This window comes from Lingula anatina, chromosome 1 (assembly GCF_051362555.1).
Source record: "Lingula anatina isolate TDL-2025a chromosome 1, LinAna3.0, whole genome shotgun sequence".
Taxonomy (NCBI): Eukaryota; Metazoa; Brachiopoda; class Lingulata; order Lingulida; family Lingulidae; genus Lingula; species Lingula anatina.
This window is the reverse complement of record NC_141767.1, coordinates 11,230,146-11,254,930: the sequence shown is the minus strand read 5'-3', so window position 1 is coordinate 11,254,930 and position 24,785 is coordinate 11,230,146. Positions and strand designations below refer to the sequence as shown.

The window sequence follows — 24,785 nt, the reverse complement described above, 5'->3', positions numbered from 1 at the left end:
CTGAAATGAACAGTTGTTATCCCTTTTAAGTTTCAGCCAACAGTATGGAAATAACCCATTCCCATAAATGATAAATCTGATTACATGGTGATAAGTCTACTGTGTAATATATCTCATCTACCATTGCAGGGACCACTGTTTTCCAAGTGCCATCGTGTGATCCCCCCTGAGCCTTTCTATGCCTCTTGTGTCTATGACCTGTGTGCCTGCAAGACCCCAGGGAACTGTTTATGTGATGTGCTGTCATCATATGCTCTGGAGTGTGCACAGGCAGGAGTGACACTGAACTGGAGGTCTCCAGCTCTCTGTGGTAAGATTTAGTGTGTCTGACTACAAATGAGACCCTTCTTTCAAGGTGGATTTTAACTATTTTGAGACAATTTACCATTCTTGTTGCATGGGAATTATTTGTTACATTCATCTTGCTGAGTCTACAATGTTGCCATGTCATCTCGACTCAAGTCACAACATAAGTAGCTGTTTGCAAGAATGTTCCCTTTAAGTTCTGTGTATAACATAAAAATAAAGCTTACTTACTTAAGTATTAATTGGTTCTTTGATAACAAGAATAATTGACATTAAATTTTTCATGGATGTCATCTTATACTGGTAAATTGTATAAAACCTGAACACTTCATTTCAGCCATTGGTTGCCCAGAAGACCAAGGTTTCATATTTGATGAATGCGGCCCACCATGCCCGAGAACTTGCGAGAACCGTAATGAGCCACTGGGCAGCATCGAGGCCCAGTGCTTTAAGCCTTGTGTTCCCAGTTGTCAGTGTTCAGCTGATAGAATATTACATGAAAACAGCTGTATACGTCCAGAGGAATGTCCAAACAGCTGACCTCAGTAACCAAATTGTTTTACAAGAATATTTAGTAGTTAGTTTTTAGGTAGATTTTACATGGAGTAAATACAATGCAGTGTATTGTATTATATTTTGTAGCATTGTATGAAGTAATTTATTTGTTACACTGCACTTCTTAGTTCGTGCATTATTTTGGTAAGCTTGAAATAATTTTCCTAAACATATTTGAAACTATGTTTTGTGTACCCAAATTTTAATCATTTTTTTTATAAACTTTGGTAAGTGCAAGACAATCTCCTTTAAAGTATTGACTGTTATTAATCATTGTCATATTTAAGAATGTATGCATATATATATCAAGATTTTCTAACCATACATTTAATGTATATATGTTTGTAGAGTAAGCAAGTAGAGGAAATCTTATTGATTTCTATTTTTTAACAATCATCTCAGGATTACAGCTTCTTGCTGTAGAATGCATTTAATATTATTTTATTATTATCATTATTAAAAGTCCTGGTAATTTCAGGCTTAAGGATATTAATTTTTTGATACAAGTTCAGGATTCTTTTAATATGACATGTACAATTAAAATTGTGTTCTGCATGTGGCTTGTTAAGCAAATTACACGTCTTAATGTTAAAATACACCAGTTGGCAGAGTTTGCTACATTCCAAAGGAAGCCAATATGAATGCATGTTACATCATACAATCAGGGAAACCCTGAAATCCTTATAATAAAATGAAAAACTAATGGTTTTTAATATTGCTTTTATGGTTTAATTACTTACTTAACTTGTTTCATATGTAAATTGCACATTGTCATAATTTTTTTCCATAAATGTGCTGCTGAAAAAAAAATTAAAGGTGGATTTTTGAGAATTGCTGTAATTTTATGTATTAAATCAATGATGAAAAATGTGAGGAGTTCTATCTGTTGTGCTTCATCCATGTGACTGCTCTTAAACTGAACAACAAGTTTAAAATTCAATAGCATTTCATGTTATTCAAAATAAATAAAATGATTAATAAAATATATCAATTTTTTAATCCACAAACAGGTCACAATTTGCGTCTTCCACTTTTGTGTAATGTCTATAATGCCTTACTTTTCCATTGCTATGGTGTGAGTCACTGCCAAGGGCTATCATTTACTTTAATATCTAAGTCTTGAAGTCTTCAGTTGACATTGATTCTCCATCTCTAAGACAATAGATGTATAGCATGTTATTTATCTGGTTGAGTTTAAATACACTATAGAGTTTTAAGAAGGCACGACAAAAGGTGCTAGTTTATATGTATTCTTGAAATCCCTCTGTTAAGTATCTAGAACTACTGCAGACTGGAATAATCTCATTTTTTTGGAACTTATTTCATCACGTCCCTGCACCAGGAATATTCACTGCCACTCCAAACTGCTTGGAAATGTTTGACAATTGTTCTTCATATTGCACATTTTTCTGGACGGCTTCTCTGTAGTTATACTTCAGGTCTTCTATTTCTTCAAAGAATTCTGGTCCAAAGTTAGCAAGCTCTTTCTTCAACTGAATAGAAATTGAAATGAACCAAGAATGGGTCAATCATTTACTTCACTAGTTCTCATAGTGAATACATTAAGTACTTTATCATTTTTCTTAAAAGATTCAGATACCTCTGTCTATATCATAAAAAAACAATTCCAGAAATTCTTGTCATTTATTTCATTATTTTGATACAGATTGTTTTTCAAGTTTTATTACCCCGTCTTTCAAATTATAAGCACAGCATACACCCATACCTACCTTGTCTACCTCCATAGCAAATTTGTCTCTGTCTAACATAACTGACTTGAGATCCGTTCTGATTTCAACATTTTCCCTCATCACCTTCTCATAAGCTCGCACTTTATAGATCATGTCTTCAGTGGCCTTGATGAAATAATAAATGATCATTTCAAAAACCTACTTGCCTTGATGAAGACTTTTTTATTTTAATTCATCATTCAGCCAAGCAATTTTAAGAACCCCTTAATGTCCAAGTATATAATCTGCTTGGATTTTAAAAACTAGAATCCCTCTGAAATTTTAACTTAGCAGTCAAAATGTGTGCTAGACTTCACACTATTATTAGGATTATTAAACATATTATAAGATAAATGTCACACTATTGTTAGGACTGCGCCACTTGTATTACAAAATGAATGTCGCTCATGGAATATTTGTGGTGAAAAAAAAAATCCCTCTCACCTTCTCTGCAGCTCCACTGGCCACTTTCCCAGCTCCTGGCTGTTGACCAAACAACCTCAGTTCATGAAGCAGCTCAGCCTTCTCCTTCTCCAGGCGATCAATGGTTAACCTGACAGAACAGTTAAGTATGTGCCTCAAATTAAATCCTCATTCAGCTGGATTTATAATGTTTCTCTTACTTGTTAGGAATAAAGAGGTAGTTTGTTGTTTAGAAGATAAAAGTAGATTTTATTTATTTAGCATTACATTTCTGCCTGAGGAGCATGAAAGCCCTGATGCTTGCAAACAAACTTTGACCAAAAGTTGGACTTGGAAAAAAGGATGAGATTTTTCAGACTACGGGTGGATTTCTGACCTTTTGGGAGTCAAAAATATCATTGGCCTAGGTGGCCCCCTTGACCTTAAGCCATACTTTGTCTTTTTTCACTAAATGGCAGAGTCTCATCCCTGACATAACCTACCGAAACTCAAAACTGCACTTTTCCAATTACATTGAGTATAATATATCTTGTAAAACAAGACAATAATTCTGTTTTGTGTCCCCTTTTCAACTGCTGATTTAACTTTATTAAAAGAATACAAATATTTAATGGTTAATGGTGATAATGTACTACTGATAATCTACACACCTTGCTTGCTGGTATGCTCTCATAGTGTCTGGATTGGTAGAACTATCCTCCATAGGAAACGTTTCCAAAACTTCAATCTGGAAGTAAACAGGATTTCAATTTCTAACTCATTCCATGTTTTCAAACAGGGCCCCGTAACTCGAAAGCATCGCACATTGTGACCGAGCACAAGCATCTTGATTCCATAACTCGCTCATACTCACCCCATATAATACACTGTAGCCTCTATGTGATATCGCTATTCGCAATATGCGATACTTTCGAGTTACAGGGCCCAGGTCCTTCTTATACATGTCAGATTAGCTTTCAGTTAAAATTCTCATTACAGTCTGATGGAGTAGTTACAACAAAACTCCTTAGATTAATGCTCATAATTAAGGGCAACCTTCTAGTCATGACTTCATAGTTCATAGTTCATACATTATTTAAACAGTAAGAAACAGGGACATGATTGAGTAAGAATAAAATCCTCCAAACTGTCAATATCACAAATGCCCTACTTTTTCTTCCATGTCTTCTTTCTCTTTCAACCAACCCTGTTCTCTCTCTGCAGCATCTTTCAGCAATTGTTTCAAGTCATTCAACTGCTGGTTCTATAATATAAATATAATACAATATATAATAATATAATATTATTTTAACAGCTAATCATTAATACTACATCTCCATGATGCCATCTATAATAGCAAGCACTTATTAATAACTAAAAGCTTGCCTTTCTCTCTATCTGTCCCTCCAAGCCTTAGAGTTTATCTTCACACATTAATAAGCCTACCTTTCTCTCCATCTCTCCCTCCAGACCCTTGAGTTTATCTTCATACATTCTGGTGACCACTACAGACTTCCAGCCCTTACTATCCAGACTGCTTAGACTGGGGTGCTTGGCCTGCTCTATCTTTAACTTTTCCTTTGTCTCTTCAAGCTCCTTCTCTAAGTGCTTGTTCTCCGTTTCAAGCTGATTATTCTGTATTCTGAGTTTTTCATTCAAGTCAGTTTCCTAGAATTTTTTGAAATAATAAGTGTAATCATCAGGTGTGTTTCCTAAGAAGATAGCCACCTTTATTATTTTGTCTACTCTTTAAACTTCTTTTCAAACAAATGGTTCAAACTGTTTTTACTACAAACTCTAGTTGGAACCCACACCAAAATAAAATAATTTAAAAAACAAATGAGAGAATCTTGAATAATAATCAAGCATTTTCCCCTTACTTTCTTTAAATCTTTTCTCAGTCTTTCGTAATCTGTCATTATCTTAGCAGTTCCCTTTTGAGCACTGGAGTAGCGCTCAGTCAGAGTGGCCCCCATTTTCTGACGGAGTTCCTCCAGTTGATCCTGAAATACAGATAAAAACATCTTATGTATAGACTCAATTATCATCGATTTTTCTGCTTACTTTATACTAGTGCCATCAAACCAATTGGTCTTAGCTTTATAAGATGTTTTTGGTAACATCTGTCAACTATGGTTAACAATGTTTTTCTTTGACAATACATACTGTTTCTTAGGACAGGAAAGCAAACCATGCAATAGTCTACCTTTAACCCTTCATTTTCCCTGGCTAACATCTGAAGTTCTTCATTGGACACAATCCCTGGTGCCTTTTTCAAGGTTTCATTCTCTGCCTGGACACGTTCTACAACCTTCTTCAGCAAAGCTATAGTCTTCTCCAGCTCTCTTGTGCTCTTACCACTCTCCCCAATCTGGAAAATATTGCAGGGTAAATTTCACTTTCTTTTCATATTTCTCTTAAGATTACTCTTAAAATTTCTTTTAATCACATCTTTATTGTGTCTCATCCACTGTCATCATCCACCATAAACATACAACATCAACAAACAATGTTTGAACTTTTAGATAGAAAATGTAAGAAATATGTTAACCTTCTTAATATTTCCTCCAGAGGACCTGGCACTGGTATTCAGGTTCTCAGACTTCAGCACCTCCACATAACGCTGCAGGTCTTCTATTCTTTCCTAAACAAAATGGAAGACACATTATTTCATAATTTTCACGCAAAATATCAAAATTTCTATACACTGGACTTTACCAAAAGACCTATAGCTTGTTCCTTAAACTATCCCAATAAGTCCATCATTTCAGTCAAACATGGGTCCAACTTGGTTGATCAGCAAACTTTACTAAGTCATGTTTTGAAATATTCAAATGCAACAAAGGGAAACGGCACCTTTTTACTACAGTATACAACAATAATACAATAATTTTTTCTTTTTTTTCATGTGCCATGTACCTTTAGTCTTGGAATGTCTTTTGCAGCTTGCTCTGCTTCAAATCTGAGTTCAATGTTTTCTTCTGAGAGTCTGATTACTTGCTTTTGCAGGCTTTGCTCTTTGTCATACAGCTGTTGATAGGCTTGGCTCTCAGGACCTGGAGCCTTGAAAAGTAAAATGGATGCTTTAAATTCACTGCTGTAATTAAACTCACTACACTCTCACAATAAGGGTACTCATTAAGACATACTTAAAAGACATACTGGATCATTATTAACAGTGAAAACTTGAATAAACTATTGTACACAATGAACTTATATAAAAGGCAATTAGAGAGTTATATCCAGATGACCAGTCTGTGTTAAAAACGTTTTGCCCCTTGGGCACTTCAGGGCACTAAAGCAGAATTAAACAGCAGTCATTAATAACAAATGTTAATGCCATGGAATGACCATCGTATCTCACCTGCCCTGTGAGTGTCCTTCTGGCCAGCTGTCTCTCCAGCTCCTCCAATTTCTCTGTTAAAAACTTATTTCTTAGCTGGACCTCTTCAAATGCTGCATCACGACCCTGGGTGATTTGCCTCTTGAGGTCTGCAACCTGACAATTTAAACCAAATAATATGTATTTTAATAGCTTAAAATTTTTCAAGGCTAAGACTTCACCTAATGCTGCTAGAGAACTTTTGCCATATTTAATTAGTTTCACTGAAATCATAAAATTCAGATAATTAAGTAGATGTTCTTCACATATATATTTTCATACATAATGACTTCTATGGTTCAAAATTGTTTACACTGATCATAATTAGTCACATATTATTTAATACTGTCATAAGTACAAAAAAAAAAAAAAAAAAACTGACAACAAACTGTGTAGTTGTAAGATTAATAAATTAATTTTCTGACCTATGCATTTTTAATGATGCTAAGTGTATCTTACAGAATCCACATGGAGAACAACCTACCTCAGCTTCACTTTAAATATTGAATAAAACAATGATTTATCCAGTAAAGGTATACCTGTTCTTCCAATTCATAGTTTTTCCTTCTCAGCTCCTCCAAGTTATGTGTGCTGCGTCCTGTAGGCACCACAGTGGACTTCCCGGTTGCCTTCAACCTACTTTCTAGACTTTCCTTGTCTCTGTTAGCTCTAAAAAGCATTCATAAATCCCATTTAAAAGAAATCAATAGAAAAGATCACACAGAAGTATTCAATCTAATACATTACAATTAGATACTTATGATATATAGACATACCTTAGACATACCTATACCTATATATATATATATATATATATATATATATATATATATATATATATATATATATATATATATATATATATATATATATATATATATATTCTAAATGTACTGCACCTGTCCAATGCATTTTTGGTGAGGTCAGCATGTCTCTGCACTCTGTCCACCTCCTCTTCTTTCTCCTTCAGCCTGGCCTTCAGCCGGTCCACTGTCTTCTGCCATTTCTTACTCTCCTCCCAACGGGCTACTGTATCATCACTCTGAATTATACACAAATATTTCAGAATCTCAATTGTATGAAAGGGCCTTAACAAATTGATATTGTTATACAGTGATATTCACCTATTAGTTTATTTTAAACATTAAGTAGCCTAACTATAATTTTCATATCTATTATAATATAATCAATACCTTCATAACCCGAGGCTCCAGCTCAGCTTTGACTTCATATGGTTTCTCTGCCTGCTGTTTTCTCTTCAACTCATCCTCCAAAAGGCGGATCTTTCTGCGTAACTCCTCCAGTTCGAGTTGTCTCCCATCTGGTTCAACAGTCTTCTGCAATGAATCAACAATTTGCTTTAGTTTGGGACTGTTTGCATTAACTGGAGCAAGTGCCAGTACAAAATTAAAATAAAGTACTTAGAGGAAAAATAATAGTCTAAAATGAAAGAGGGGTTTACTAAGAGAACAGTTGTCCATTTTTTGATAAAAATATTAATAGCATGCTACTTCTGAGACTTCCTTCTTACCTGTGATTTTGAAGCACTGAGCCTCTCTGCTCGCTTTTCTAATTCCTCTACATCATGCTCTAATTTCAATTTGGTTTCTTTTAACTTTGTAACCTGAGATTCCCTTTTTGCTGCAAAAGAATACAAATGCATTGAAATTCTAATGAATGTAATGGCTACCTGTTTAAGCCAAACTGCATATGTATTATCACAAAAATGTGACTACTAAGATTTATAGTTGCTTATACAGCAGTCTTCAATTAATAAACCTACACACACTCTTTAATAAACCTACACACACTCTTTAATAAACCTACACACACTCTTTAGTAAGTACAACTACTTCACCTCCACTTCACAGACTTGACACATTGTACACCTCCTTTTTAACTGGAATACACTGTGTATTAGCACTGGGGAATTCCAATAAGTTATTGATTATTAACCCAAACAAAGCCAGGCACAAAGGTCAGAACTATTGATCCCAAATGTCAATCAATATGTGACATAAAAACCAACAGATGCATAGCAGTGAAGACTGTAGTGATTACTATCACAATAAAAAAAAACATATCACTCCTTCTTCAAAGATTTCCAAAAAGTTGGGAGAACTTATAAAAAAAAAAAGAGCCAGGTAATTTAGTACTTACTCAGATCTTCTTTTAGTTCTTCTATTTCAGTATTTAGTGCAGTTTCTTTTTCTCTCCGTTTTTTCAACTCCCTTTTTGCTCTCTGAAGTTGAGATTCTAAATCCTCAATTTGGTCCTGGAAAAAAATAATAATTTAGGGTCCACAAAATTGTTGTTTCTTCATTTCTAATTGTTTAAGTTCAATATAAGTACCACCAGAGATGTGATTTCATCAGAATAAAATCAAAAACTAAAAGAAATTATCCAAATTACACTCCTGGCTACCTTGAGTTCTTTGGTATTTTTCTCCACCACCCTCTGGACATTGATTTCCACAGCAGCTTCTTCAGCATGACTCTTCACTTGTTCCTGGGCCTGGCTTACCATATCTGCACGGAGCTCAGTCAGGGCTTTACTCAATGCCTGGATACAGAACATGACATGCTTTAACACAGAATTCATATGTGTATACTGAGAAACCATTTACTGGAGATCTAGCGAAGTTTCTCTGTTTATCCTTTGAAAAAAAAAAAAAAAAACTGTGCTGCATCAACATATTAAGCTGAAGCCATCTTCTGTCCTTTTATTTTTAGTCATATTTTATAGCTTTCTTATACTGTTCTAACTCTAATACAAAATGGAAAATGTTGCAAATATGATTTATGCAAAAAAAAAAAAAAAAAAAAACATTCTGACTTTACAATGCTAACACTGACTAACTGACTTTATTTCATGTGCTTATTGTTCACTATTGCATAAAGTAAAGTAAACAATCACAGATTAAACAAACCAAACAAACAACATTCTAATGACATTGCAATAAATAATATAATGTAAGTAAATCATTTGCAAATGAAGATTACCTGTTGCTGTTTCTCTTTAGCTGCCAGCTGATTTTTCAGCCTCTCCACCAGGTTCTTCATGGCTGTGGTTGGTGCCCTGGCATTGGCATCTTTCTGGGTAATCAGCTCCTGCTGCAGCACCTCCATCTCCTTCTCCTGCTCTGCCACTCTCTCCACATACCTCTCTAACTGCTCCTTCAACTGGGCCACCATGGACTGGTGCTCATCCAACATCCTGGTATAGATATATTTAAGTCTTTATTACAGTTCCTAGCATCATGACATGTACATTCAAAACCCTTTTTTATCAATTACAGTTTCTTGATAACTTATCTGTTTGTTTAATTGGTTGGGTGATTGCCTAGTTTCCCAAAATCAAACAAAGAACAAGCATTTTGGCTCACACAATATCAATATTAATCTTGTTCTTTTTAACACTAATAAATCATCAGTAGTAAAAATACAGGTACTAGCTGGTGCTTATTCTGAATTAAGTTTAACTTCTTGTATCATCTATGCTACAGCAACAAAATTGTGATAAAAATAATGACCCACCTTTCCTTCTCTTGGGTCATAGTTTTCACACTGTCCTCAAGTTTCAGTTTCCATCTTTCTATCTGTTCTCTTGCTGCCTTCAGTTTCTCTGTCATGGCTGCCATTGCATTGTCTTGCTCAGCCACTGTGTCTTCCAGCTCATTCAAACGAGCCAGCTGTTGGAAATATGTTTTTGTTCATTATTTTTCTAATTTAATAAAATTTGTTCTTGTTTAATACAAAAACAATAACATATCATTTTAGTAAAGGAAACATTCTTACTTATTTGTTCTTTTGTTTCATATGGATTAAATCACACATAATTCTATGTTTAGACCGAGATATAATTTCATTTCTATATCCATATCTTAACATCAAACCAGGAGTCAAAATATGATATTACACCACAAACAATTTCATTCATTCTTTGTACCTGTTTACTGGTTGGAAGTGTATCCTGGGGTTTGTTAATCAACTGCATAGCTGTCTGTTTAAACTTGCTGAAAGCATCATCATTCTTGGAGTGCAGCTTATCCTGCAACAGTTTCATCTCCTGCTCATGTTTCTTCCCCATATCCTGCATGTCCTCTCGAACCTGTCTCAACAAGTCTTGGTACTTTTGTATTGTCTCATCTTTCTGGGCTATCCTTGCCTATCAACAAATGGAGAACAAAATTTATATCTTTATGATAGGTCACTGAGCTACTCACAGTGCTGTTTAGGTTTTTTAAAAAGTGCTACAACAAACAACGGGCTGTGATGGTAAAGTTTTTATCAAACACAAAACAAAGAAACTTTGCTTTAAAACTACAGGAAGAATGTACTTCATGCACATTTACATGTTGAAAGCATTAAACGTAAAACTCCTATCACTCTTAATTTGAATGTATTGATAAGATTTTACAAAAATATAAACAGGATTATGCTAATTTTGAAATAACAATCATCATCATCATACCTGTAGACTGCCTATGGTAGACTGAGCTACTTTGAGAGCTTGTTTTGTTTCATAGTCCTCTGCTAGTGCTGCCTCTGTGGCTTTGGCTGTAGCATGAAGGATCATCTCATCTCTACCAGCTGTGGCAGGCAGGCGGACCCTCAGCTCAGCTATCACCTTATCTCTGCTGATCACATTGGATTCTGCTTCTCTCAATGCATGTTCAAGCTCAAGTACTTTCTGCAATGGTTATATATTTGATTAAGCACTAGCAATCTTGGATACCAGTAAAATTGTATAGTTGAAACACTGCATAACACAAACATTTCATTTTAAATGAGTAAATATTAATTAAACCTACCTGCTTGAGCTGTTTGTGTTGCACCTGTGTTTCCAGAATAGTTTTCACATTCTGTTTAATGGTTGTGATGGCTTGTTCCAACTGGTTAGCTACTGGGAGAGAAGGATCTGGAAGGGCACCTGTTGCTTCTTCAAACTGTAACATAATGAATTTAAGAATATTCAAAAAAAAAAAAAAATTCATTACCATAAGAACATGTTAATATATATAACAAACCTCAAAGGCATGGGCAATAAATTTGGAAAATAATCTTGTATGTGTAATATTTTATAAATAATGATTGTAACAGACAGGGGTGAGGATGATAAAATTCACCGACCTTGGATGCTGCCCCTGCAATCTCTGCTTGCTGTTTCTCCATGCTGGCAATAATGCGCTCAAGTTCTACCTCACGTTGTTCCCATAAAAGTTGCCTGTCATCATAATACTGTGGAAAAATATAGAATTTCACATTAACTTATAATTACATGCCATCAGTGCAATTAATTAATTGCATTTCAAATTTCAGTACAAAAAGAGATTTCAGTCTTTATTTCACAACTTTTATTTTTGTGAAATGTCATCACTACATGCAAATTGCAAATGTCACCTTAGATGTCTTTACATTCTCCTCCTCAAGCTCTGCTATTGTCTTCTCTTGGTTTTTGTTGAGATTCTCAAAATATCTTGCCTGAAAATATAATAAATACCCTTCTCAGAAATGGCAATTTTTTTTAAGCAGAAATATATTATAGAACTGAATTTCATGTCATTTTACCACTAATATAACCTTTAATACTAATATATCATATTTCAATTGCTTTTTTGGAAAAGAGAATAACACATCTCTTTATGTTCTAGATCTGCAAGATTTTTTATGACTGGCTGAAAAATATAACCTCTTTTTCATTCCCACTTACTTGTTCCTGCATTTTAGTGATCATTCTCTTCTGTTTTAGATCCTCTAATCTCAGTGACTCCATCTTGCTGTGCCACTCCACCACTTTCTGTGCACCTTTCCCATCCTTAATAGAAGCCATGAGTTCCTGGAGGCCTTTGTGTTGTAGTTCTAATTCTGCCAGCTTGTCTTCAACATCCTGCCTCTGCTCATTTACCTAAAGAATACAAAGGTGCAATAATTATTAAACATATTTTTTTTACTTCCTAATGTGACATGAGTATAGTATTTTGGCTGTAATTTGGTAATGGTTTGTTTTACAAACTAAAGAGTGCAGACCTCTGCAAAAGCAAAATGTAAATAATAAATTAGGAGACCATAAATAAGGAGACCAGAGTTCAATTGAAATTGCTTTCCTCCCTGGATAACTGTCTAGTGGTATAATTTTTATTGTCTATTCTGTAAATTTTATTTTAATTTGTGACGAACCTTTGGCATATTTTGTCTGCAAAGCAACGATGAAAACTGCAGAGATAACAAGCATATTGCTAGTAATTCAATTCAACTACTTAACTTAGATGAATTACTTTCACTTTTAAATAGAAATAAAATATGATCATACCTGTTACCAAAAAGGTATATTTCACTACCTTTTTACTCAACTATAGCACTCACCTCTCTAAGTCTGCATTCTATCTCAGATTTATCTTCATGTAACTGCACCATAGCTTTAGCAAACTTTTCTTGACGGGATAGAGGAACAGCTCCACTGAACTGTCGCCTCAATTCCTAAAAATATAGAACCAAAAGCATATATATAATTTCAACCTCTGCACCTTAATAAGCTCTGTAGGACTGATGAACAGGTAGGTTCAATTGTCTAGTTGGGCATATGATCAATCATTCCAACTAAATAATGTATGAATAAAGTAACAAACAAAAGTGTGAGAAATTCTTGAGACAAAATACCTGTATTGTCCTCTTGAGATGCTTGGATTTATTATTGGCCTCCTGTCGGCTATGGTACAGGGTCTGATCCCTCTCGTCCAGTCTCTGCTGCAATCTTAACAACTGAGCATCCAACTTTTTTATCTTCTTCTCTGCCTGTAGGAGCTTCCTAACTGCTGTGCCTTCACTGACTTGCAACTGAACTATATGTCTGTGAAGTTTTCCTAGATGATGGAATGGTTACACAGATATGAACTATGAATTTCAGTAAATTTACTGTTTATTTTACTAATTAAAAGTAACATCCTACTTTGGTTTAATTAAGATTAAATTTAAGACTAAACTTAAGTTTTCATTTCCATTTTTTCTTTAATTCTATGGTTGAAAACAAAATACCTATAATAGTTTTCTCATCACTCTGAGCTTGTATATCTGCCAGCTGCTGCCTTAAGGAGAGGAGTTCTTTTTCCCTGGATACCTGTTGTGCCTCATATGCCTGTGCCTGCATTGTGCCTACCTCAGCTATTTCCTACAGGAGATAATTGAGACAAATCAAGAAATATAAACATATATATCAAAGGCAGATGGATGCTGTCTTCTGGGTCTTCTGGAAAATGGTCAGAATTTTTGAAGTTTACATTGATGTGTATCTAATTTTTTCTGTCAGAAGACAGTTAAAATAGATGGATAAATACATAGATAATTTAGAAGACTAAAAAAATATCTCTGGATCCACCTCTTTACATATAGACACACACACATGCACAAACAACTAATAAAGGTAATTATATTAATTTCAACCCATATTAGTCTCAATGATGCACAGTATAGTTATCACCTGTATTCTTGAGACTCTAATAAAGAGAAACTGCCTTCAGACAGACAGAAAGACAGACATATATAATGAACACATAATATGATCATTTTTTAGCTGAAGAGAATGTCACACTGTGATGGGTGTGTTACTTAGCATTTTTACCTTTAGTCTTGATACCTCATTTTTCAAGAAAGCTTCAGACTGAGACAGTTCTGCAACCTTTTTTCTGTCAGCCTCACTCACAGCTCTTGTCACACAGTCTAAACATTATAAAAGGAAAAAATTCGGTTGAAAGACAAACAAGCCAGTTTTTACACTGTGAATAGATTTTGCTTTAGGACAGGTCAGTTACAGTTGTAAAATTGCCAGAGAAGAAACTTCATAAAAGTGACAAAAAAGTAAATGTACTTACTGGCCAATTCATCTCTCAGTTCTCTTTCCACTCTTTGTGCCTCAATATTCATTTTGGTCAGCTGAAAAAGACAATACTCCTAATCGAAGCCAGATGCAAAGGACAAAATCTGACAGTATGCAAAATTAACAGAGCAGTCACATTTTAAAGTAAAGTTAATTGTCTCTTGAAAATAGTGTAGTGGTTGTAAAAAAAGTAAAACATGCTATTCTCACCCATGATAAATATTATTCAATTTAGGTAAATTGTATACCTCAGCAAATTTTTGCTCCAAATCTGCATTTCTTTCTTCCATCCCCCTGAGAGCTCCCTTCTGCTGCTCGTACATCCTGACAGCATGCTCAGCCCTCTGACGCTCATTTAGCTCCTTCATCTCCAGGGTGGTGATTTTCTTAGACAGGGAAACAATTCCAGCATCACTTATGGCTCCAGTACCAGGGATACCTAGAAACACAAAAAGTACTAAATATCTATCCCACACTGAACATTTCACTAGAGAGCATGACATTTGTAAATTAGCAAACAAGTCTTATCTGATGGCCCAAAAGAGAAAAGCGTTTTATTTATTTCATATATCTTTTAAAAATATATATAACTGAAAATTTCACCTTGTTTTCTCATTTCATCCATAGCTCCCTCCAAAGTATGCAACTTTTCTTTTTCAATTTCCATTTCCTTTTTCAGCCCATCATTTTCATGTTGTAATCTTTTGATTTCCAACTGCAAATTAATAATTCATTTTTAGTTCAAACATCCAACTGGCATCAGAATTTTAAATTTATATGTGGACAAAAATTTATGTTATCGAGTAGTTGTTTTTATTCAATCACTTCTTTAGTTTCAGAAGACTATTTCTATCATTGTGACTGTAGTACAAGAGTTTGCCCATAACTCAAATTATCATTTATCTTGAGCAAGTTTCCCTTTGATATCATGAACATTACTTCAATCTTTGCATAACTCACAAATTTCTGGTCCATAAGTGTTCAAGTTATGCAGAGACTGAACCCACCTCTAGCCCTGCTGTTGACTCTGACTGGGCCACAAGTGTATTTCCCTTCTCCAGTAAGTCTCTGTATTTTTCTGTGAGGTCATTGTACTGTTTATTGGCCAACTCCAGCTCTGACATTGGCACAGAGTCCTCAAGAGCTTTTTGAAGAGAAGCAATCTTAAAGGCAGCCATGTCCTGAAATAGGTAAGGTCATTTAACATTAATAATAAATTGTAATGCAGTCTTCCTTCCTTTTATGTGAATTTTAGTGCGCTTACAATGCCACACGCCAATCAGAAATAAGAAAAGATAAAAACTAAGAAAAGAAAATTACCACCTGTGCTTTTTCATCATGACCAACTGTACTATACCTTATATCTCTGTAGATACCCAAGTCTTTCCGTTACAGCAGTTTCCATAGCAACCATCTCATTCTTCAATTTGTTGCCTTCCTACAAAAACAGGTGGACTTGGATAAAAACTGCATCAAATAGTTTGACAATCAAATACAGTATACTAATTAAACAAAACGGTATATTCAAGCCGTGTTAGAGGTCTGTATTTCCATTTATCATTTAATATTTAATATAAAGATCATTCCTACACTTACCTTTCTAAGATATCCTTCAACTTCCTGCATGCTGTTATACCTCCTGGTCAATGCTTTCTCATTCACCCGTAGTACTGTGATCTTTCTGGTCATATCTGCCAGACGCCGGCGCACTTCAATATCATCTTTAGACAAGGTGTCTAATAAACGCTATTGTGAAGAAAAAATAAATCAACAATAATAATAATTAACATAATGATAAAATTCACATTTGGCATACAAAAAGTGAAAAATATCTTCATATCTTCAATGAGCAAAAACCTAAATTTAAAGCATTAACAAACTTCTGTAAATATAAAACTTATTTTAAATGAGAATTCAATAATACTGCAGCTACACTAACATCTGGTGCATCTTTCAAAAATTTGTTTGTAAACCCTTAACTGCACACCAAAAGACAAATATGCATATCTTCCTGCACATACTCACATCAAATTCCTGTAAGCGAACTTTATCTTCACTGTGAATTCCTTCTGAATTCTTTAAATCATTCTCCAATTTTTGTTTATCTTCTTCCCAGGTCTGAAAAAATAATGAAAAAATGATCATGACATTTTTGTGAGATTCTTCAGTATCATAATTATTATCTGCATAGTTTTTTCTTTCATAAAGACAAGTAAAAGAAGTGGAATTTTAGACATATAATGACAGTGTTCTTCTTACCTTCTTTTCCTGTATGTATTCTTGGTAGACTAGACCTTGCTGATGACGCATCACTGCAAATTTTCTCTTAAAAGTCTCCAATGAGGCTTCCATTTTATTGATCATTTCTTCTTTTAGTGAGAGTTCCTGGAATAAACAAGAAGGCAAGAAAAATTAAAACAAAACCACATTATTATTTAATGATTCCAGACAGGATTAGCACACAGACAAAATCAATACTATAGATGACGCCATATCACCTCTTAAGAAGAGTTGGTATTTGTTCTTGATATTTCATATATCTGAAATATCTCTTATACATCATACTTCAGTTATCAAAAGACATAAAATAAAGTACAGCAGACTCCACATAATTCGGACACTGTAGGACAGATAAAGTCTGTTCAAGTTACCAGAATATCAAACTTTCACCTTGAACCAAAGGAAAAAAATCCCTTCCACAAAATTTGTTGATGATCAACCAACAAGTAAAGTCACAAGATGATGAGCTATGTGGTGTCTACTGCATCTGTAAATCTGTCAATCTACTAAGTTGGGCTGGCTGAGCTGATGTTTTACCTGTATTGTCTGTACCAGGTGTTCATTAAGACTGGCTATGACATCAGCACTGGTGGGGGCCATGCCTTCAGGTAGTGCCAGGGTCTGCAGCATTCCAGCACCTGCACCTGCCTCTTGGAGGACTTTGATATCATTTTGGAGCTTGGTTACCTAATCATACAATTAAAACAATAATAATATAGTACTTTAAAGTCTACAGTCGGCGTGCACTGTAGACTTAAGCACTTTCCAAGTGACCAATACTAATGCTATGGTGAGTGCTTTCATAGACAGGATCCATTTTTTTTATTTATTTATAAAGTAGGACTGTCCCTCCTTGTCTATCTTCGTTAGTTGCCAAAAAATATGTGCTGCATCCATCCTTGTATTGTGATGACTATGAAGATGATTGTAACCTCTGATACAAGTTTTATAATGATACTTCTGAGGGCTACATGTGTAAGCCCATAGGCTTAATTTAACAAATAGATTCTAACTCACAAACCGCTAACTCTTAATGGTATTCTTATAATTACCCTTTCAAGGGTCTTTTCAGCTTCAGATCTAGCCTTGTTTGCTTCAAACCGGGCTTCCCTCAGCTCTCTCCTGAGTTCATCATTCCTCCCTTGTAGATTGTCCACCTGTGCTTTAAGATGTAAGGACGTATCATACTGACCCTTCATCTGCTTAGCTTCCAAGGCCTGGAATGAAAAAAAAAAGATAGTATACTACTAGCACTAATATTCCAGAGATAATGTTTAAGAACTGATCCATGAAAGACATGTTATTAGCAATACATGTAAAACTTAAAAGATGTCACTTATAGCGAGATTATCCATAGAAGATCCTTGCATGATGCATTGTTTCAAATGGCAAATCTGCAACTACAACTCTGAGAAGACAAACTATACAATCTAGTTGTGTAAAAGCATCCCACTTACAGCAAGCATCCTATCCAGGGTTGGACATTCTATCACAGTGGGTTGTTCACCTCTTGATTCTGAAAATAACAGTTCTCATTGAAAGTACACATTTATAAGTCAAGTATACATTTTCAAATCTTATCAGATAAATTGTATCAACAGCCTGTGCTGAAAAACTTTTTAGCCTGCTGGACCTTCAGGCCACAATTGTCTAAGAAACTTTATGTACTCGCCCAAAACAGAAAAAGTGACCAGTCTCTGAACAAATTTCATTTTTACATTTATTTGAGATGGGGCCAGTTTTTTACAGTGCAAGCTGTTGACAATTGATAAACGAAGCCCACCTACCTTTATCTTCATTTTGCTCCTTCAGTGCTTGTAATATTTCTTTCATGCCTTGCTCCAGTTTTTTATTTTCATCTTCTGCTGCATTTAATTTTGTTCTATATTCTACAAGTTGCTGCCGAGCCTTTTCCAAAGCTTTGACATTGCTCTCAGTTTCCTGGGCTAGCTGGACATTCTGGAATATAATGATAACATTGTATATTATGCTTTGTATCTTCAAGGAAAAACATATTTGGCTACATCTGTTTTCGAGAATTCATTGACCTATAAGGCAAATAAATCCATCAATATAATCATTAAACTCTTTCTTCTTTGAAAAACATTACTGTAACATATTAAACAAAGATGACTAATAAGTTAACTATCCAGTAATGATATATCAACTTTAATTCATTCCATACCCTAATTTTGAGTTCATCTGTCTCAGCCTCTTGTTTTATGTATGCTGCAGTCCCTCCTGTTTTGTGCCTCTGCTTCAATTCCTCAGTATAGTTCTCAATGGCCATCATGTCATCAGCATCCAAACCCAGAGCCACTGCCCTTTGCCCTGTCTGCTGTGCCAACTTTCGCACTTGCTTTTTCAATTCAATCCTTTCTTCCTCCAAACTTTCCACCTAAAAATAACATTTTATGTTATCACACAGCAGTTATTGTACATTTATGATAATAATGGATTCAAAGCTCTTAATCTTACAATTTTCTCTGCCATTTTTTATCTATAAAAATCACGAAATGAAAGTCACTATTCATTGGTTTTACATAATATATAATATCCAATTGGGGAGTACTTTTGGAGTAATTCTGAAAAATTCTAGCTAGCAGTACGAACCTCTTTTTGAAGAACAACATTCATTGCTCTGTCTTCTTGCTGCCTCAATTTTCTGGCCTCTCTGAATTCTGACAAATCAATGTCTTTTGCTTCCAGTCCTGCCTTCCTACGCACGGCTTCATTTTCATCACACACATCATTTATCTTTAGCTCACACTTGTTGATGTGCTGTGTCAGCTCCATAATTTGCCTGAAAAAATGGCATTCCTCAATTTATTCTCTGGAATCACAAGTAACTAAAGCCACCATTCAAAATCAGTGCTACTTGTCAATGCCCTCAAATAATAATAATCTGACTAATTGATAACAGAACAATTAACTATGCTGTGACAGATTTATGATAAACAGATACATATAAGCAAAATGCATGAGATTGTTTTATCTGACCATTTTGTTCTCAGATTTATCCTGTGTAGTGTCAATTCCAGGTATTCTCAGCTTACCTGTCCTTCACATTCAGCTGGTGCTTCAAATCTTTGATGTCATCCACTGCTTCTTTCAAACCATATGTGCCCTTAAATTAGTGAAAAATAAAACATTAAAAAACATTTTAAAGTTTCAATTGGACAGGTATCTTTTTCAAATTTCGCAATTTTACAAAATCCACAAAAATGAGTAACACAAATTGGACATAACTGAACAAAATTTATATAAAATCATTTCAATAATACTCAAACCTCTTCATATTGTTTCATCTTTTCAAGGGCCTCATTGAGTTGCTGATCTTTTTCTCTGGCATCCTTCTCAGCCTGAAAGCATGAGAAATTATGAGATGATGAACAGAACAAGATTTCATGTTAAAAAGACTGCCTGTAAGCAATATCTATCTCCTTTATCTCATTCATGGCACATGTACCTGCTCAGCTCTGATCTCGGCATCTTTGTTATGATCTTCTCGAATTCTAAGTGTTGTCTGGAGCTCTTTTATCTTCGCCATTTGTCTGTCTGAGGGCCCACCACCAGCTGACAAAAAAGGCAGTTCAAATAGCGTTACAGTAAGCTTTTGTCAAAAGACAATTTCCGATCTTTGTCAGGTTGTCAGGAAGAAGTTTTTACTTCATGAATTCTAACTGTGCTAAATACCAAGTATGAAATTGAAAAGTATCAACTTAATTTCATAAGTGTAGTAAATGGGAAAAAAGGATCCAAAATGCTTATTAAAATAATCACACACAATTTCTTACTTTTCTTTAACTCTCCTTTCAAATCTTCGGTGACAGCTGTATTTGTCTCTATATCAGCCACTGCCTGGTCAAGTTTCTGCTGAAGCAATTCAATTTGCCTGTCTCTCTGCTCAACAGCCTAAAAACAATGTCATAGTAAGAACTAATTTTTTTTCTCGCACGCTAAAACACTCTCATAAATAATTAAAATAAATAATAAAATTAATTAATCTACCAAATTCTTTACTTTAAATTTAAGTCTACACGAATAATGTACCTTGCTCAGGACTGAGACAGAAGCTTTCTCAGTGTCCATCTTTGCTGCCTGCAGCTGTTCTCTCAGCCTGGCTAGCTCCTCCTGATACTCTGCTATCTCCTCATCCTTATCTGCCATCACACTCTGAAATACACCATAATCATCATCACATTTTTATTTCATCTAAAATGTATTGTATTTTACAAAAAATATCAGATCTTGTAATGTCATAGAAATTTTTTGTAATAAATATACAATAAATATTGTGACATGTATATTGTTAGGGACAGAATTTTGAAGAATGATTTTTTTATCTAAACAAATAGTTACCTTCCATTCTTGTACTTTATTGTTGACAGCCACCATGATTTCATCATCAGCATCTGTCTTGGACTGCACTTGTTCTGTCAGATCTACAACCTGGTAAAGACATGGTATAAAAATTGTTTGGAAACCAATGTTTTTCACTAAATTTAATTCGTTATTTTGCATAAAGCAGAATGACATTAATACATTAACATTAACATTGTAAAATGGATAAACTAAAATTGATCTTTAAAAATAATTAATTCCAAGGCATTTATGTCTTTAGCCAGGATGAAAACAATGTCTTTATACCTGTGCCTTGAGGATTTCATTTTCCCTTTTGTACTGATCAAGTGCATGGTCTGATTGATTGAGAACAGTCTGAAAATAAACACAGCACCTTTTCAAATGTTCTAGTACTATCAATCATAGATATATTGAAAGGCTGTTGTTGAGAAACAAAATCTGATATATTCATCACTTCCATGATAGTGGCAACAGTGGTGTTTAAATGATAAGTAGAAGCTGTAGTCTAAAATTTAAGATATATTTCATACTTCACAATATCCTTTTATATATAAAACTAAATTATAAACAGCAGCCCACCTTCAGTTTCATGTACTCATCAGTTGTTCTGTCCATCTGCCGGACAGCATCTTCAAGTTTAAAGCGCATTTCATCTGCTTTCACTTGGAGGTCATTATTAGCATCAGTCAAGTTCTGCAATGAAAGAAAAATCACATAATCATATTTCAGACATGATTTTGGGTCGTAAAAAAAGAAGGAAGTAATGGCTCGTTAGCCTTACAACCAGGAGTCTGGGGGGCACTTAAGGCAGAAAACCACAAAAAAATTGAAACTACAATTTGAAAAAAAATTGTCTAATGTGTATGTGAAAAAGAAATCAGCATTTGATATGCAACATAACAATGAGTTTGGAGTGTCATAAAATAAAAATACTAAAATCAATGAGTAAGGATTAAACATAAATGTTCAAAATGTGAAAACTTCCATCCTCCCACTACCATAAATAATTTCTTAACATATACAAAAATGTTTTTCATTTATGTAAACTATTGATAAGTTATGTGCATCAAACATACTGAAATTTAATCATTTGAATTTTAAAAGGTAAAAATAAGCCATAGGCAACTAGCATTCATTATTTAGAAACAATGTATTAATTCAGTGATCAACAGAAGTATTTCTCTTCTGAAACATGTCCTGTATATAAAAAAGAAAAAAGTTCATACCTGAACTTCTTCTAGAGCTTCAATCAGCTCTCTATTTTTCTTTGTCATCTTGTCCCTGAATTCCACATCTTTGCCACCTCGGGACAGCAAACTTTCCCGCTGAGACTCCATTTGACGCTGGTAGTCACGAATGTCATCTGCTTGACGTTCATTCTATAAATAATTTATACAGATGATTCTAATCTAGGTAAATAAACTATCCATAACTTATGTACATCAAACATTAACCATTGAACAAATCTGTCTTAAATTCAAATTAATGATCCAAATTAATAATTCATGGAATTATTTGTAATTGGATCTATTTATAATACAAAAACTGCATCTATTTACATACAACTAAATGCCAAAGAATGAAGAAAATGCTAAAACTGATAAAATTAAAAATAACTTGGAACTTACCTCTCTTTTTAAACTCTTCAATTCTCTTTCCAATTCTTCCACTCTTGTCTTATCCTAGATGTGGAAAGACAGGATAAATATCAAATTCAGTTAAATTCCATTACTATTTTTCTACAAAATCATTTATGTATACAAAAATTGAAGTTTCGAAAGGTACCAAACTGCAATTTTATATATTTTTATATATAAAAACATTAGAAATGGGCAAAAGATTCCTATGTCATCTACTTTTTGAAAGCAAAACATGCTTAAATTGTACATTGGTCTTAAAAAATAATACCCTTTCTCCTGCTCGTATTTCATTGTTTATCTGCTTGTCTTTCTCTTTCAGCTCATTCTGCAGTAAGTCAACCTGTCTTTCTAATTCATGGACTTCATCTCTCAGAAATCTTGCCTGGTCCCTGCCTGCAGCTGCAGCACCACCACCACCTGTGTCACTGCCATACCGCTAAAAATGTTGACAATCTCATTTCACATCATGTAAAAATCTAATATAATTACAGCAACAGTGTACTTTGTGTTGGTAATTTTCCACTTATATTATTCAGCTATTCATCCTTTTCAACCTTACAGAGTTTTTGAATAATACCTTGACATTCTTCAGTTCTTGTTTCAACTCTTCAATCTCATCCCGCAAGTCTTGCTCTGGAAAACAAATTGATTTCATAAAATTCTAAAGAATATTTTACATGGACAGAGACTAAAACTGCTCTCTAAAAGTTCTTAAAGTAAGATCAAAAAACCCAAAAAGTACTATTATGATGGTACTCCTTACCTGAATAAAAAGCCTTACCTTTTATCTTAGTCTGCTTACTAAATTTTGTTTGTTCTTCAGTCAAAATTTCACTTGCAGTTTGCTTGAACTGCATCACAGTACGTGCTACACGGAACAGCTGACACAGGCGAGAAGGTTCTTCATCACCTGTTGGCTCATACTGAAGTAAAAAAAAAAAAATCAAAATCTTCTAGATAGATCTTAATATCCAACTTTCACACATGGAAAGGATGTCTTGAATGGATGTCTTGAATTCATGCTGCATTAAAAAATATGTAGTTAGTAACTATAATACATACTTTAAAAGTAAGATATAGGAGACCAAGGTAAATTGAAGCAGAATAGGTAAATTAGGTAAATTAGTAAATTGACATTTAGATACAAAAACCTGACCATATACTTACTCCTTCTAATATATTGTACATTTCGTCAGCCTGGTCATCTTCCATGTCTTCAGGGTTTATCGCCATTAGGCGATCCCAGTCAAGTGGTGCCATGTTGCCACTAGTCTACTGTAATAAGAAAAATAAAAATAAAAAATCCATTTACACAATAAATCTCTTTCATAACACTTTTGAAATTGATTAGTTTATAATCATAATTCTACTGTTTTACTTATCATGGATCATTTCCTAATTTAACATGTACTTTATACTACCATATTTTATCAAAATCTATGCTGATTCAACATAAATTTTGGAGCCAAGTAATGAGTCCTTAGGAAATATTCTAAAGCTTAACTCAATTGTTTTGCAACTGTCCTTTCATGCAGGGAATCACCCAATCCATCCAATAGTATTATGGCTATATTACATACAAAAGTAACTATTAAACCATTTTTGATAAGTGCAAAATCACATCTGACCAACCTTTTGTACTTTGCTACAATTAAATCAGATGCTCTTGTTGCTGAATCTGAGAGGAATTTAGACGTTTGCTGAAAATCTAGAAATTCGTTGAACAAGATAAACACCAAGTTAACAAATTGTATGTGGCGACCAAGTCTATTCGGTGTCCCCCAAAATATACTTATGTTTAGGCCTATAATGCACATACTTAATTTTCCTACTATTCATTTACATCCTCCATTTACCACCTTCAACCCGAAGATTAGTTTCTCTGTCCTTTCAGCCACAATTTCGGGATCATCAGCACAAATAATTATTTCATACCTAAAAGCCAACTGCAATAGTTAGAGCATCAAACATCACCCCCGTTTACACTGGTTTGCATATTATACTCACCTTTGCAATCAATGTTAAAAAATGTGCTATGGAAACTTTGACAATGTTTTATGAACAGTCAACATATCTGAAACTGTTAGATTGTGTTCGCGCTCGCCATTTGTATACAAAAAATGACACCTGAACTACGACATTCGTCGATAGATGGCCTGTGATGAAGACGTGATATTCGCCGATATTCGGTGCACTGTAAACACATTTCTTACCTTAGCATTGCATTAAAACATAAACTTGGGTTATTTTAAC

The 24,785-nt window shown here is 34.3% G+C and overlaps 2 protein-coding genes across 5 annotated transcripts in view; one reads left to right on the top strand and one right to left on the bottom strand.

Annotated features, from left to right (window-relative positions):
* The window catches only part of LOC106175221 (uncharacterized), a 44,098-nt gene extending 42,364 nt beyond the window's left edge, over positions 1 to 1,734 (top strand). For all 3 annotated transcript variants that reach the window (XM_087001323.1, XM_087001322.1, XM_087001321.1), the window contains 2 exons: positions 130 to 310; positions 644 to 1,734. In XM_087001323.1, the coding sequence (XP_086857449.1) occupies positions 130 to 310; positions 644 to 846 (384 nt within the window). In that variant the 3' untranslated portion in view covers positions 847 to 1,734. The remainder of the gene's footprint in view (positions 1 to 129; positions 311 to 643) is intronic.
* Positions 1,735 to 1,789: 55 nt separating this feature from the next.
* LOC106175240 (centrosomal protein of 290 kDa) lies at positions 1,790 to 24,697 on the bottom strand. Of its 2 annotated transcripts, XM_013557158.2 has the most exons (59): positions 24,540 to 24,667; positions 24,165 to 24,240; positions 23,700 to 23,807; positions 23,314 to 23,455; positions 23,110 to 23,165; positions 22,801 to 22,968; positions 22,521 to 22,574; positions 22,119 to 22,271; positions 21,472 to 21,585; positions 21,178 to 21,246; positions 20,890 to 20,979; positions 20,581 to 20,703; positions 20,325 to 20,442; positions 19,997 to 20,103; positions 19,818 to 19,889; positions 19,584 to 19,654; positions 19,141 to 19,330; positions 18,713 to 18,925; positions 18,315 to 18,486; positions 17,985 to 18,043; positions 17,580 to 17,744; positions 17,065 to 17,214; positions 16,507 to 16,632; positions 16,273 to 16,365; positions 15,844 to 15,993; positions 15,605 to 15,685; positions 15,255 to 15,428; positions 14,851 to 14,962; positions 14,496 to 14,686; positions 14,243 to 14,303; positions 13,993 to 14,090; positions 13,410 to 13,542; positions 13,035 to 13,237; positions 12,741 to 12,854; positions 12,088 to 12,282; positions 11,778 to 11,858; positions 11,508 to 11,615; positions 11,189 to 11,323; positions 10,849 to 11,067; positions 10,324 to 10,542; positions 9,912 to 10,066; positions 9,378 to 9,591; positions 8,800 to 8,937; positions 8,536 to 8,650; positions 7,907 to 8,016; positions 7,569 to 7,712; positions 7,275 to 7,417; positions 6,915 to 7,044; positions 6,358 to 6,492; positions 5,913 to 6,056; positions 5,545 to 5,637; positions 5,200 to 5,364; positions 4,874 to 4,996; positions 4,440 to 4,661; positions 4,165 to 4,257; positions 3,665 to 3,741; positions 3,036 to 3,144; positions 2,592 to 2,717; positions 1,790 to 2,354 (listed from the first exon to the last, which is right to left on the bottom strand). In XM_013557158.2, exons 3-59 carry the CDS (start codon positions 23,790 to 23,792, stop codon positions 2,187 to 2,189), a joined length of 7,476 nt encoding a protein of 2,491 aa, XP_013412612.2. In that variant the 5' UTR covers positions 23,793 to 23,807; positions 24,165 to 24,240; positions 24,540 to 24,667; the 3' UTR covers positions 1,790 to 2,186. The 2 variants fall into 2 exon arrangements, with proteins under 2 accessions (XP_013412612.2, XP_013412605.2); XM_013557151.2 differs by lacking the exon at positions 24,165 to 24,240 and having other exon boundaries at positions 24,540 to 24,697.
* Positions 24,698 to 24,785: the final 88 nt, after the last annotated feature.